At 39.0% G+C, this 15826-nt stretch overlaps 1 protein-coding gene across 9 annotated transcripts in view; it reads left to right on the top strand.

The window, feature by feature from the left end:
- Positions 1-15826, top strand: part of NCOA2 (nuclear receptor coactivator 2) — a 288748-nt gene that overhangs the window by 175181 nt on the left and 97741 nt on the right. For 7 of the 9 annotated variants that reach the window (XM_035011307.1, XM_035011310.1, XM_035011315.1 and 4 more), the window contains 2 exons: positions 5535-5639; positions 8381-8553. In XM_035011307.1, the coding sequence (XP_034867198.1) occupies positions 5554-5639; positions 8381-8553 (259 nt within the window). In that variant the 5' untranslated portion in view covers positions 5535-5553. Of the gene's footprint in view, positions 1-3418; positions 4125-4877; positions 5292-5534; positions 5640-8380; positions 8554-15826 lie in introns of those variants that run through there. The other 2 variants (XM_035011308.1, XM_035011312.1) reach the window with 2 other exon arrangements.

The raw sequence follows: 15826 nt of genomic DNA, 5'->3' as shown, positions 1-15826 counted from the left end.
GCCTTTCTGGGCTCATATCAAGAGCTAGATGATTTATCGGGCAGCACCTCCTCTTGTAGGTGTTGATAAGAGAAGTTGTTTCAACAGCTCTTTGTATGTCATTTCATTATAAATTTCATCTCAAAGTAAGGAATTTCAGAGGGTCTAACTTTTAAAAACTATTTTGTGGAACTAGCAATAGAGAGATCTGATGTTGATCACTCATTATGTTTGGATTTCAGCAACAGTGTTATCCTTATTTATTCTTTAACTGAATTTGTTCCACATATAATAAATCTGACAGTTTTACAGGCCTTATTTGGAAGATGGCCAGTACTGATAAAAGATAAAATGCACATTATTGTTTGTATGAAGTCTGGATGATTAACTAGCTTTAATGGTATGAGGCTGTATTGTGAACAACAGCTTTGTTACCTGATAAGTTATGTTGATGAATTTCATGAACAAAGAGTTCAGTTTTTAATTGTGTTGAGGCTTTAACATTGCATTTTGCTTTCTCTCGATATGCTAAGGATATAACTGGCATTGTTCACCCCTCCCAGAATATCGTTACTTTAAAAAAAAAAAAAAAAAGCAGGCCTTGATTCTGATGGCTGTAACACTTTACTGTCTAGTTTATACAAGTTGGTATCAGAGGATGTAAGGGAGGAGGTACTGTCACAGTGAGAGCGGGATTATTGTTTGTTGTAGATAACAAGAACGAACAAATTGAAACTCCTTTTCCAGACTTGTCCTTTCACAACCCCCCACATCTGGTAGAAACTGGCTTGTTCTCAATGACTGTAATTACCATCAGATACGACCCAAGAGTTTGCTTGTGTCATTTTTCAGTTTTTGTGACTTACACTGAACAGTTTCAGAACTGAGAGTGAAACGCTCGAGAATTTTAATTTCATGTGAATGTTCAAAACGTGCGGAAACTTTAAGAAACTATTAATTTAGGCCCACTTTCAAAATAAAATAAGATTTCTAAACCTTGAGTGCTGCCCTTCACTATTTTTTTTCCGTCTCTTACCCTTTTACTGGGAATTGATTTTTAACTTTCATCTGTAAAAAATGCATTAAAACTCATCAATCCAGGGATGCCTGGGTGGCTCAGTCAGTTGAGTGTCTGCCTTCAGCTCAGGTTATGATTCCGGGGTGCTAGGATAGAGTCCCTCATCGGGCTCGTTGCTCAGCAGGGAGCCTGTTCTCCCTCTGCCTGCTGTTCCCTGCTTGTGCTCACTTGCTGTCTCTCCCCCACCCCTGACAAATAAATAATAAACAAACAAACAAACAAAATCTTAAAAAAATAAAACTCATCTATACATAGAGTTTATTTTAGATGATATTTTAGATGATTTTTCTGTGCCTAAGTGCACACTAGTAGTCATAAATCTATGTATTGAATCTGTTGTTCTTTCTCTGTTTTTTATCTGTGTCACTTGCGGGGGGGGCGGGATTCACTCACCTAGCTCCAGCACACGTTCCAGTGTGAAATACTGATGCTTGCTGCCAGCTGAGCCTCACCTAAGGCATGAAGAGTATCAGAGTCCTCTAGATAGAGCACCACACTTCTCTTTGAGCACCTCGTTAATGAGGCTCACTGTTATTTATTTGGTTCATCCACTAAGGACCAGGGCATAAATCCACACGTTTGCTCCAGGATTTCATCTACTTCTAGCCCTGTGGCAGGCAAGAAAGAGGCGCCCAGGACCGGCTGCTTGCCGCCTGTCAGCACCTCCACCACCCTCCTCCTTTCTAGGCTTCAGCCCTAAATTTGCTTGCTTGCTTGCTTGCTTCCTTGCTTCCTTCCTCTCTCTTTCTTCTTCTTCTTCTTTTTTTCCATCTGAAGTCTTGTCTGTCTTCCCCTGGTTGATGAGCAGTGGTTCAGAGGGAGCATCCCCAGCCTGATGGCCATGGCTGGCAGAGTGCATCCGCCTGCCCCTAATTACTACAGACCCCCTCTTTTTTCTTTCCTTTGGTGGTTTACAGGTTGGTTGGCAGTGTGTACTGGACATAGCCTCAGGAAAATTGCTCAGAAAAGAGGACATATGGGGTAGACACCAAAAAATAAGTAAGCACATTCATAAAGTTAATTTTTTTTTATTTTGAGGAAATGTGTTTAAGGTACGATCACATAATAAAGAGAAAATTTAGCCCATAATAACTTATTTTAAGAGGAAATTAAGGGGCACCTGGGTGGCTCAGTCGGTTAAGTGTCTGCCTTCAGCTCGGGTCATGATCCCAGGGTCCTGGGATCGAGTCCCACATCGGGCTCCCTACTCAGCAGGGAGTCTGCTTCTCCCTCTCCCTCTGCCCCTGCTTGTATTCCTTCTCCTGCTGTCTCTCTCTCTCTCTCTCTCTGTGTCAATTAAATAAATAAATCTTAAAAAAAAAAAAAAGGAGGAAATTAAGTTACAAATGGAGTGGCTTGTGAGCCAGTGTTGAGTAGACTCAAGTAAAATATAAACAGTTTGCTCAAATGGTTTTCTATCCTTAGACCGGAAATTGTTAGCTCCTTGCTTTGCTCCTTATCTCCTTCTAGCCCTTTAGTTGAAATATATCAGTTCTGTCCCTTCGTGCAACATTACAATTACTAGTATATATGTTTTGGGAAATTTAAGATAGATGATGGCTGAAGCTAAAACTGAGTACAGACTTTAAGTAAGATAGTCACTTATATTGTCTTTTGAAAAGCTCTCTGATCTTTCTGATAGTACTATATTTTTTAATATATATGGTGATACTTTGTGGGGGGCAAATAGCCATTTTCATCAACAGACTTAATACATATAGCTGCTCTATGGGGCATTTTGTTATATATTGAATGTTATATATTGATGATAAAAATTTACTTGAATTTTTATGATTTATAGAACACTGCTTCCACAGTGAAAATCGTGAAGGTCATTTGTTAAAAGCTTACTGAGATTGGATGGGTAGTATTTTTCCTTACATGCTTGTAAGTAAAACCATGAGAACTGTGGTTCCAAGAGAAATGGTGAAAAGGAATGTTCATAGGTATCATCCGAGAAGGATTTTGGTGTTGAGGTTTTTGCTTCACCCGCTGTCCTTTTATACCTCCTGCAATGCCCTGGCTCCCTTCCTCACCATTAGAACGCCCAGACCTTCCTCAAGGCCAGCTCAGTACCTCCCTGTCCCAGCCAGCAGAGTGTTCTTCTTTCTTGGACCTTACAATACGTGGGAGTGTGAGCCAGTTATAGAATACCTTTACCAAGTTTACTTGTTGCTGTTTTCCCCATGTACAGATGTATCTCCCTCTTGTTTTCTTCTTGAGAGCAACATTCCTCCTTGTGCTTCTTGAGCACCTAGCCTGACACATAATGAATGAATGAATGACATTGAGATGACATTGACATTGACAATGACAATGACACTGAGGTGAGGGGAAAGAGTCAAGCACGGAGATGCATGCAATCCATATCTTGCACCTTCTCCCTCCTGACCTGTGCTTATGTGAGTACTGGAAGAATGGCTTCTTTGATGAGGAGACCCTTGCCATAACATCTTCGTTAAAAGTAGGGAGTGTATAACCCTGTGTACAAATCATCCCAGCTCTGACATTTGCTAAGCTGCTCAACTGCCCTGCGCTGGAGATGCTAATAATTATCCCCATTTAACAGAAAAGGTAATTAAGCCATGAGAGGTAACTTCTTAAGGTCCCACAACTAACCAAGTGGTAGAGCTTGGACATGGATTACGTGCATACAGCTTCTCTGCTCGATTGCCTCTCATAGTCTGTTTTGATGATTAAATCATGGCCAGCAACTGCTTGGTGCATACTAAATGCTAAACAAATAACTAAATACAGATTATACTTATTATCAGCCCCAAACTGTGCCCACGGTACAGGACCTTGGGACTTAGCTACATTGCTCCCACGGCAGGAAACTCAGGCATTAGCTTTCAGATTGTTCCCTCCTGTGTGACCTCTTGAATATAATGTGCAATTGGTGCAGCCTCCCTCAACTGATACAGTGTTTCTTCGTCCTACTTCCACATGACTCTAAAAAAAAATTCATTCCTCTGCCCTCTTGGATCAGAGTTGTGACCAGAAGAAATACTTGTAGGGAGACTGAGCATCGCAGATTTCACGGAGGGAACGCTGGGCAGTTTGATGGGTATGTGACAATGATAAAATGATCGGTGTTTTCTTCGCCCACCTTCCTCTTTGTCCTTTCTTCATGAACCTGTAACTCTCTGGCATTTTTCTGAAGTCCTTGACCTTCTTCTACTGTCTTGCCCTTCCATCCAATTTTTCCAATCCAGAAAGGAAGAAAAGCCACTACAGAAAGTAAAGGAGGGTGAAGGTGACTTTAGAAGCCTGGGAGACAGAAGGAAGGGGGAAATAGCAGAGAATTGAAACTCTAAGATTAAAGACTTTTAAATGCTGACTTAATCTTTTTAGGCTGCACTTTTTTTCTTTTGCTAAGCAGTTATTAAGCACCGTGTGCTTAAGCGACTACATCATTTCCCCAGCGTCTTTGTTAGTCCCTTTGTTTAGTTCTCATAGAATTTAAACCTCTATCACTCTGTTCTTTGCGTATTTAAATGTTATTTTGATTTTACTGATGATGACCAATGTGAACACACTCTCTTACTGTATATCCTTTTATTTTCTTATTGGAAGGAATCCAGCAAGCAGGAGCCAGTAATTGTCCTCCTTCGTTAGGGTCAATAATGTTCCCTGATTTTTTTTTTTTTTAAAGTATATTTTAAGACCTTCGGTGATAGCAGCTAGAATTGGTGATAGCAGCTAGAATTAGCTGAGGGAGGGAGCCTCAGGAGTGGCAGGATGTGAGAAAGGAAACTACCGAGGGGAGGTGTGCTTAGGAAGGCGAGCTGCCGGGGAGAGAGGGCTGGGAGGGAGAGGGCGGAGGGCGAGGGCGGAGCATCGAGGCCGCTGCCGCAGGGGTGGAGGGAACTGGAGACTCCACAGGGAGGCGGAAACATCCTCTATTTGGGGAGCATTGCTTCTGGAGGTCTCGTGCGAGGCCAGGATCTGTGGGTCAGATGTAGCTGGGCGGATTTGGAAACATTCAGCTTACTGGTGGGGCACTGCTTCTTCCCAGGGCTGTCTGTCATGGGTGAGCTATTGCAGCACAGACTTCACATTGGCCAACCCAAAACAGAGACTGGGAGGAGCCCCTTACAACACCTGTAGCTTCCCCATGGTGCAAGATCACTCCTGAAACTGAAGGCTGGCTGCAGAAACCCAGGGCCAGCAGATTGTAGTTCATGGCGCTGCTGAAATGCAATGTCTGCTTAAAGAGTCTGGGCCCAATGAGGTAGGCTTGTTTGCTTTTGAAATGTGAACCTTTACAAATACTTAACTTTTAAACAAGGTAAAAAAAAAAATTGAGCCCTTTCATTAGAAGTTACATGTGCATATTAACCAAACAATGTTCATCATCAGTAACTTGTCAAATTTCTGATTGAAGTCGAAGTTCTTTTATTGGTGGTAAATTGATCAGGCACTTTATCATCAGCTCTGTTCTTTTTTTTTTTTTTTCCCCCATTTCTTGTTTTAGTTGCTGATATGTGTTCAAGATGAGTGGGATGGGAGAAAACACCTCTGACCCATCCAGGGCAGAGACAAGAAAGCGCAAGGAATGTCCTGACCAGCTTGGACCCAGGTTAGATTCTTGCTGAGAAACAGAATCAGTACTGCCCATGAAAGCCACATGCATGCAGCATTGACTTGACACCTAATTGAAATACTGTTTGTTTTTCCTCCTTAACCGTTAAACCTTTGAATATATATTATTTAACTTACATTTGGGTTATGCTGATCAGTTGCAGATTTTATTATTCTTTACAAGAGGACTGAAAGCTACATACTTCTTCTGATGTCCCCTGTGTACTTGACTATTAAAGCAGGCTTATTATATAATTTTGAGTCTTCCACATTTTCTTTTCTGTTAGATCACAGGAGGTGATAAAGACAAGAATACCCCATAGTAGAATTTGCTGTTTTTACACTAAGTTTTATTTTTACTTATTTATTTTTTTGAGTTGGTAACAAAGATTGTGGCCCTTCAGTGAGTAAAACAAGTAATTTAAAGCAAGTTCCATGTCATATATTATGGATGGAAGTGTCAGTTCTAATCTCCATGCAGGGTAATTTAGCATTATCTAGTAAAATTATAAATGGGTATCCTCTTTGAACTAGCAGTCCACTTCTAGGAATTTTCCAGCAGTATGCTTTCACACTGGCAAAATGATAGACACTGAGTTTACTTATTACAGCATTGTTTAATAATTGCAGAAGAGTAGGAAAAACCTCAATGTTTGTAGGGAACTATTTAAATAGCTATGATACCTCCATAACCTGGAATGCAATACAGCTATGAAAAACAATGAAGATGCTTAATGGATTGATATAAAAAGAATCTCTTAAGAACGTTGTTACAGAGAAAAACAAGTTTTGAAGCATGTTTATGGAGTACTACCCTTTGTATAAACTACCCCTTTGTATAAACCATTTGTTTTGGGGTAATTATGAAACACTTAAGTGTTGTTAACCCATTTTGGGGGATGAGAACTAGGCTACTAGGTAACAAAGGTAGGAGAGAGACTTCATTCTTTTGATTACTTAAATCATATAAATGATTTTAAAAGTTAAATAAAAGCAGCAGCTTCTGTTAAAGTAATAGATCAGATGGAGTAATAGCCAGTAAAAAGATCAGATGGAGAATAACAGGGAAGAGGACTAGGAAAAGTCATTAAGACAGGAAGAAAAGGAGAAAGAGCAAAAATTTTTTATGTTCCCTTTTCCCCTTTTAGTTGCCAAACAGAACAAGTGTATTAAATCGCTACTGTGCGCATTCCAGCCCCCGACCCTCGGCTCCACTACGTGGCCTCTAGATTTCCCCGGTACCTCCTGGCTATCCACAACCATCTGTCTGTCAAACTGCCTTTAATGCCTGGAAGTTCCCTCGAGGAGGCAGTTTGATAAAATGGAGACTGTTCTGATGGAGCGCAGTTCTCTTACCTCGTGCTGCGCCAGCGCCAGGGTGCGGTGCGGTGTGCGGTGCGGTGGAGAGTCTCCGAACCCTCTCCCGAACACTCTCCGGGGCGCTCTCGGGACTTTGTAACACATTAGCTCCCCTTTCTCACCTATTTGTCATGTGTTTATTCATCTTGCGGGTGGGGGGGTGGTGGTGCTGCTGAAGAGAGGTTGAGGGGGGCTGTGAGGGGTCCAGATGGGAACTTGGCTCTTCCATGCATTCCATCCATTCCCTGCCTTTCCCTGTACTTAATGAAGTAGAAGTTAGGAATAAAATTGAGACTTAGAAAAACCAAATTCAGGTCTCTGCTCTACCAGTAACTCACTGGGTGATCTTGGACAAATTGTGTAACCACTATGAAATGGAGAAATTGTCTTCTATCTCAGCTTTATTAGTTTATGAAAATAAAGCTAATACTTGGAGGCAAATAGATGGAAGTCTATTACTGAGTACAAATTCTTATCAATTGGTATTACATACAAATAATTATATATTAAAAATACAGAAAGCTGCTACATTAAACAACTTATATTTCTTACTTATTGTATTGTTTGAATGTCATTTAGTGGGTCCTCTACTAAAAAAAAAGGTGTGTGCTGTTATTATCAAAGGGAACTTGCTATTTTGTCGAATTCAAATGCGAAGATCTTGCCAATTTTTATTTTTCCCTCTCTTGCATTAACTTTTTAAAACTTTAGTTGAACTTGGACCATTTGTGTATATTTTGCACGTCATTCAGCTTGGACAGTTAACAAATACCCTAGGTCAGTTTCGCTTTTGTTTCTGGCTGTACTGTGGTTTTTTGCATTATCTAAAAAAATTGTTTGGTTTGATTACCAACATTCTAAAGAAGTCTATGAAATCATGGAGATTTACTTTTATCTTTTTATGCTTTACCAAAAATCCCTGCCAATTTATTTATTCCTATTCTAACTAGGTTAGGTTCCCTTTCTTCTTTTACTAATCTTAAAATTTTATAACATAATCTCCCTTACCTTTCTAAAACGTTCCTCTATGTATTCAACAATAAATTTGATACCTACTTCTACCAAGTGTTGTATTAAGCACAGTGATGAGCAAATCGTCCTGAGCCTTATCATTGTGAAGCTTACTGTCCCGTGGGAGACATGCACGTTGAACAAATGATCATACAATTAAATCTATAATCATGTACTGGGGTGAGTTTGATTTCAAAAAACATGCAACACTTAGGGCAAATTGAGGGTTTTTTTCCCCCCAAAGTACCTCCATGTTTATGTAAGTAACTTTTGTTTGCTATCTTTGTATTAGAACTTGTTTAACATGCTTACATTTTTTATAATAGCTTTTTTTCAAATTCATAATAAAAACATGTATCTCCTTTTTAGTCCCAAGAGGAGCAATGAGAAACGTAATCGTGAACAGGAAAATAAATATATTGAAGAACTTGCAGAGCTGATTTTTGCAAATTTTAATGATATAGACAACTTTAACTTCAAACCTGACAAATGTGCAATCTTAAAAGAAACTGTGAAGCAAATTCGTCAGATCAAAGAACAAGGTAAGAGGACTGAATTAATATTTTGGGGACTTGAGCCGGTTTCTGTTTTTTCATGTGTGAGAAGTCCCTTCAGAGTCCCTTTAATCCATTTCTTATGCTTAAATTATTGATGAGGAAATGATGTCACAGTGCAAGATGAATGTAAGTATCACTTGCAGTGGTTTATAAATAGGCTTTATATAAAATTCAGCAATTCCCTAAAGACAGAGGAGACTGAGGTGAGACAGGGTGATGTAACTTTTCATCTAGTAAAACTCAATTAGGTGCCCACTGATTCTCCTCCCCTACCTTGGAATTTTCATTGCTTGCACAGCAAGTGACTGTCATAATTTGCAAGTGAGGAGCCAACTACAGATGGAAACCAGAAGTAAGGAAGTGAGCCACCTCCTGTTTCAGCTAGTCAGCATATTTGATTAAGTCTGAGCCTCAACTGGCCATGCCGCTAGATTAGAATTTCATATCCTGAATGACAAGAGATTTGAAAGGCTCAAGCTTCCAGTCCGAATTCTTTTGTGAAGTTGAAACAGAGAACATGACAGCTTTGTTCCTGGGGTTTTTCTTTTTTTCTGAGATCATTTTCTGCCTCTCTTCTTTGAAGAAAAAAAAAATTTAAGAAAATACTATTTTAAAAAACACATTGGACTTTGTGGTGCCAAAAAAAAAAAAAAAAAAAATCAGTATTAGGCAAGTATGAACAGTGTCTGGGTGCTTAGGGCCAATATATGCTCTTAAAGTATTCATACTCTGCTTTCCTTCAGGGCTGGGGAGATTATTATCTCTTGTAATCTGTTTTTGAATGCATCCTCTAGAGTTCATTTTTTTTAATCTACCTTTTATGTGATATTCAAAAGAGGCAGATTTTAGAAAAATAATGTCTTTGTGCAGGTATATGACCTGAAACTTCCCATCTGTCATAAAATCCTAGCTACCTATTTGCATATCATCATTATAGCTTTTTTCATTTTTATACATTTACTATTAAGCTAAGTTTTATATAAAACAGTTTTATAAATGTAGTTCTGTCTTCTAAGAAGTTAAAAATATATGCCTAACATACACAACACAGTTTCTAATACCAGCCCACTCTGAAAATCAGTCTTTATTTCCTGGTTTCTCAACCAAAATTCTATAACTCGGCACTTAACATTCCATGAGTTTCTGCTCTCAGTGCCTGCCTCGGTTTCCCTTCATCTCTTTTTTCTTCTGTCTGTTCCCTTTGAGATCCACTAGTTATCAAAAACTCAGTTTAATCTCAATTTTGAATCTTCATTTTTTGGGTATCAGCAAATGGATAGAATAATATTCCTACAGCTCTTAGGAGAAATAATTGGTTAAAGTTTCATAGTGCTTTGAAGTTGCTCTATCTCTAGTTGCTGATATTACGGTGGAGAAATCAAGCTGCTTGTTTCAGGTTTCTGAAGATTTTGAATGATACAATTTTGTGAGCATTGCATGTTAGGCAGGACTTCCACACTTTAAAACAGTTATATATATTTTTTTACTATCAAGGTCTTTCACAAGGTTTTAAAAGTTTTGCAAAACCTTGGTAATTCCCCTTTCCAACCATAGGACACGTTAAGATGTGTCACGCTGGGACTCTGCCATACTCTTACTGTAGGTTTAATCATAAGGCTGCATACCACAACCACCCAAGAAGCAGCAGCAATAAACACCCTGTCATGTCTTATTCTTATAATGTTCCTATTTGAAAAATAATGTCTTTTGAAAAGGGAAGCAGAAATTAAAAACCAAATGAAAAACACAGATACACTTTCATGTTCTAATCTAGTATTTAAAAAATATTTTTTGTTTAACAAATTGTTTTTTAGAAAACAGCAGGACTTCAGAATTAAATCAGACAGAAGCCTTGGTATGAATCCTGGGTCTGCCACGGACAAGCTCTTTGAACCTGGGCAAATTATCTTCTCTCTCTGAAACTCCATTTCCTCATACAGAATTTAGCAGTCACAATATTGAGGTTGTGCGGTTGTTGAAATCATGAGCTATGTAAATGCACTCAGCAAATACCTGTCACAGTGAAGGTTTGGTAGGTATTCAGTAAATACCTTTTTCACATTAAGCAGGAAGTCGCCTTCTTTTCTTCACATATGCTAGGGTCTTCAGTGAGCTCTTCTTCAGATGGAGAATGGGAAATAAAAACGGTGGGGAAGTAGGTTATGAATATCCTTTCCTATAGGGTCATTTGAAGAACGTAAGATTTTCTGAGGCCAGAGAACTCTGCATAGCCTTTGCATACCACTCCCCGGCCACCTCTATTGAGGCCAAGCTTGGTTTGTCTCCGCAGTGGAGGGCCAGCTGAGGTTCAAGAGCAACGCATAAGTCATACCCGAGCCCTTCTCTCGCATTCTTTGTGCCCAAAAGATCCCCCTTTGAATCAGTATAAATAAAGCCCATCCATCATCTTTCCAACGTTTCCAAACTTCATTTGTATTTCAGTCGCAAGTCTCAGATTGAATAATATCATAATTGTGCTAGAGCAGGTAGACTGGATTGCATGGGGAGCCACGGTAAAGAATCCACATCAGGAAAGCCAGGCTTGTATTTAAGGTGCCCTCCAGTGTCAAAAGCTCAGGGAGATGAGCCAGGCATGCTGGGGTTTTTCTCGCGAGTCTACTCTGTCATCAGCTGTTCCTCAAGTTCCCATCCACTTTATAAATAGAGGAGAGAAGAAAGGATATTTTAAAATGGCCTAAACGATGGGAATTTGGAGGGAGAATTGCCAGCTATTTAAATAAGTCAGCATTCTCCTGTATATAGCACGTTATGAGACACATGTCTGACAGATGCCAGCCCTCCAACAGCATGCACACTGCAGTGGATCTTGCAGGAGCAAAGCAGATAGACACGGTGTGGACTTAAGCCCTTACACCAGCTTGTGATATTGAAGTATGAGGCTTTGTCCTATTTGAGACGATGCTGATAATGTTTAAAACTTCTGGCTCCTATAACGTACAATAATAGTCCATAAATAGTAAATAACCTTTTTTTCGTAATTAGGGAGGCTAATATTGCTTCTGTTCCACAGAAGAATAATAAGTAGTATGAAAAATACAAATGATTTAATTGGGAATTATTGTGTTGAACTTCATACTCCTTAGCTAGAAACTTAAATAAAAATTTCTATGGAAAACACCTAGTAATTCATATGCTCTTAAAAAATAAAATTGAGGGGCTCCTGTGTGGCTCAGTCGGTTAAGCAGCTGCCTTCGGCTCAGGTCATGATCCAGGGGTCCTGGGATCGAGTCCCACATATGGCTCTGTGCTCAGTGGGGAGTCTGCTTCTCCCTCTGCTGCTACCCCCTGCTTGTGCTCTCTCTCTCAAATAAATAAAACCTTAAAAAAAAAAAAAAAAGAAACAGGCTATCTAAAAGACCATTCTGGTTTCTCATTGTGATTACTCTAATGATACAGTTCTGATTTTAGTGCTGTTTTGAGAACATTGGGATTCCAGATTGCTTTGTACTTGTGAATTTCTCCTAAAACTGAAAATAACATTTAAAAAAGTAAGTACTTTAAGAGAAGGTGAGGCCCTGTGGTATGCTAGAGTCAACTCTTATCAACCAATGAAAGCCAGTTTCTCAGTTTCAAGAATTTTGTAAGCCAACTGATGAGCACAGCCATTATTAAAAATTATACAGATGTAAAAAAAAATTACACAGACTTACAATTAAATTATATTTTAAAAAAGCAAGGAAGACTAAAACCTATCATTTTCTAATTATCCTAGTGCATTTTGCCATTATCTATGCACTAGAGGCTCTTGGCATCTTGTATCATCTACATAATAGAAGTACTATGAAGTGCTGGCTACTCTGCATCTCTTCCTAAGTCCAAATTCAATAATGTCACCATGCCTGATTTCAGATACAACAATGCTGACACCCTGGAAATCTAGTAAACTCTACAAATCAAAGCTTGATTTATTGTTTTGCTGGCTGTCATTTTAGATTTAAAAAGTAAGGGAGATTTTGAGGAAAAGAAATTAAGGAGAAAATGTTAATAATTACCCTCTGACATTTTTTTTTAACCATCTGACATTAAGTAGCCATTATGTGCATATACAAAAGATAATATCCAGTTCATCAAAAAAAGTCACTCACAGATTGACAATTGCATTTCTTCATTCAGCATCTTTGTCTTACTTATTAACTTAAATGAAAATTTCTTATTTATTTTTTTTTTAAGATTTTATTTATTTATTTGAGACAGAGAGAATGAGAGACAGAGAGCATGAGAGGGAGGAGGGTCAGAGGGAGAAGCAGACTCCCTGACGAGCAGAGAGCCCGATGCGGGACTCGATCCCGGGACTCCGGGATCATGACCTGAGCCGAAGGCAGTCGCTTAACCAACTGAGCCACCCAGGCGCCCAAATGAAAATTTCAACCAATATTCATATTGGAACTATTTTTCATCCATTGTAATTATAGGTTGGTTGCAATCCAAAAATTTGGCAAACATTCACAGAAGCATTCTGTAAGAATCAGTTGGCTATATGGAATTGACAATAAAGAGTGTTGTATTATCATTTATAGATTATATGCTACACATCCTTTATACTAGGAAAATTTGTAGTAAACATGATGCTTACTATTTTTCTCCCAAAGAGCTGGGTTTTTAAGTATTTCCCAGTATACTGCTTGTAGCCATGGAGGTGGGCAGGTTGTATTATAGATGTAGGTGAATCAGATTCATAAACTAACAGGATTATTTAAGAATTCAAGAAAATAGTAATGGAAACAACCTACTCTTAGCCCATAAAAGTTCATGTGGAGCCTATTAAAATTATGTTTTTCTTTCCTATTCTTTTTTTTACCATGTTAAATGCATGACGTTCTTGTGGTGGAAATTGTCATTCAAAGCTGAAGCCTGAGCTTGAGCTATTAGCTGTCATGAAGCAAAGTAAGCAGAAAGACTCTGATAACAGATGTTTTTCAGGGATAGGATTTCTATAAATCAGGCTTTTGGGGTGATGCTCCTAGGCCTTGGTTATGTAGCATGTATTGAAACCTTAGGGTGATGGCAGGGTCCTCTAGCTCACTGGAAAGGGTAGGTTAGGGAACTCAGCGTCTCTTGGACATGCCCTTGTAGATACTCACATACCGAAGACAGTGTTTTGGGTTGCCAGTGAGTATTTATGATAGTACAAACTCTTGATTATTTGGAGAACGAGTGGGAGACCAATAATGACATATAATGTAACTTTTTTAAACAATGGTCCCCTATTCACTATATAAAGTTTGAATTTCAGTTGTCAACTTTTTTTATTGTATCTTCTTCTAAAAGTGCTGATGATAATTAAATGGCCAAAGTTAGCCAGCCAGATGTCAAAGTGGGCCATCAGAGTAGACTGTGCAGTCAACCCGTGCAAGCCCCAAACCCAGTTGGCAGATTATGTTAAAATAATCTGTGTAATAAACCCGTTAAGATCATGAGCTTTATCTGAAATCACATGAACCCAGTCTCTCTCCTCCCCAATTGTATGACCACGTGCAAGTTTCTTAACATCTTTGGGCCTTTACTTCCCAGTCTGTAAAAAGAGGGTAATAATACCCACTACCTAAAGCCCTTTGAAGAATATGTTTGATAGTGTTTATATAGGATTTAATCTAGTGCTTGGCACATAGACTTACTGAACAGTAGTTATTACTCTTATTATTGCTTTTGACATCTGTACTTGGAATCCTCATCCAAATAGATCTAGGTTTTTTTCCTGAGGACTCAGTCAGTACTAAGGAAACAAGTAGATTTTGGATATTTGTTAAAATTTTAAGCCTTAATGTTCTTACAGTGTTGATTCTTTTTAATTTTAATAGAGAAATAAGTAAACAAAAGCTATCAAATTATGTAGTCAGGCCAAAAAATACACATAACAAATGTGTTGGTATGATTATATCTGGATCCTTCCCTCTGACTCTGTTGCTCCTGCTGGACCTTGTTGGCACCTGCTTATCCCTGTTACCTGAGTGGCATTTTCAAGAATCTTGCTTTAAGGAGAACTAAAGAGGGCAGAGTCTTGGCAGTTTTTATTTCATCCTTATTTACTTCAACACAGGAATGAATCTGGCTGGCCCTAGCTTACTCTTGAAGATCTGAAACTGTTACATGTTTCCATACATCTAGTAATAATGCAGACTTTATTTCATTGATAATATAATCTGTGATTGGCATTATGTTCTTGGTATTGCAATTTCTAATAAAGATATTTTTCTACTGATCTATGTATAATTCACTTTCATATTTTTATGTGGATTAATGGCTCATATTATTAATGAAATCCTTAAAATTAGTGAGCGGGTGTGGAATGCCTGCTCTCATTTCTTCTGAGGATCCCCACCCCCTTTTTTCCTTAGGTATATGGAAGGGGTTTTTTTGTTTGTTTAACAGCTTTCAGATGGAGAGGATTTAGGTAATTTAATGTACCCTAATGCTTTAGGACTTTAACAGTTTTTGACATGAGCTGTAATTTCGAGACTTAAACTAGCTTCCTTACTCTACAGAAAATAGACATCCTTTCTTTTCTTGATCATCTACTGCTATGAAAAGAAATTAATTCTGAGGGGCTCCTGGATGACTAAGTCTGTTAAGCGTCTGCCTTCAGCTCAGGTCATGATCCCAGGGTCCTGGGATCGAGTCCCACATTGGGCTCCCGGCTCATCGGGGAGTCTGCTTCTCCCTCTGCCCCTTCTCTCACTCGTTCTCTCAAATAAATAAAGTCTTTAAAAAAAAAAATTAATTCTGACCCTGCACTCTGTGTGTTGATTTCATTCAAAAGCAAGCATCATTTAGTAAATGTTTTATTGAGTAAATACTATATGCAAGACATACTGTTCTTCACTAGGCGGGAATCCAACAATCACTAAATAACGTGATTCTTTCCCTTGGAGCTTTCACTCGTTTGGGGGGACATCAGCTTGCAGATACTAACTGTGGAACTATAGGGGACAGTGGAAATAAGTATGATGACAAATGCTGGTAAAGACTTATTTATTTGAGAGAGGGAGTGGGATGGGCACAGATGGAGAGGGAGAGAGAGAGAATCTCAAGCAGACTCCACGCTGAGCACAGAGCCTGACACGGCACTCAATCTCATGACCCTAAGATCAGGACTTGAGCTGAAATCAAGAGTTGGATGCTCAACCAACTGAACCACCCAGGCGCCCCTAGGAATTCCTTCCCTCCCTCCCTCCCTCCCTTCCTTCCTTCCCTCCTTCCTTCCTTCCTTCCTTCCTTCCTTCCTTCCTTCCTTCCTTCC

Source organism: Mirounga leonina, unplaced genomic scaffold (genome assembly GCF_011800145.1).
Source record: "Mirounga leonina isolate KUSES-001 unplaced genomic scaffold, KU_Mleo_1.0 Mir_165, whole genome shotgun sequence".
In the NCBI taxonomy this organism is placed as follows: domain Eukaryota; kingdom Metazoa; phylum Chordata; class Mammalia; order Carnivora; family Phocidae; genus Mirounga; species Mirounga leonina.
This window is presented reverse-complemented; position numbering and strand designations above follow the sequence as displayed.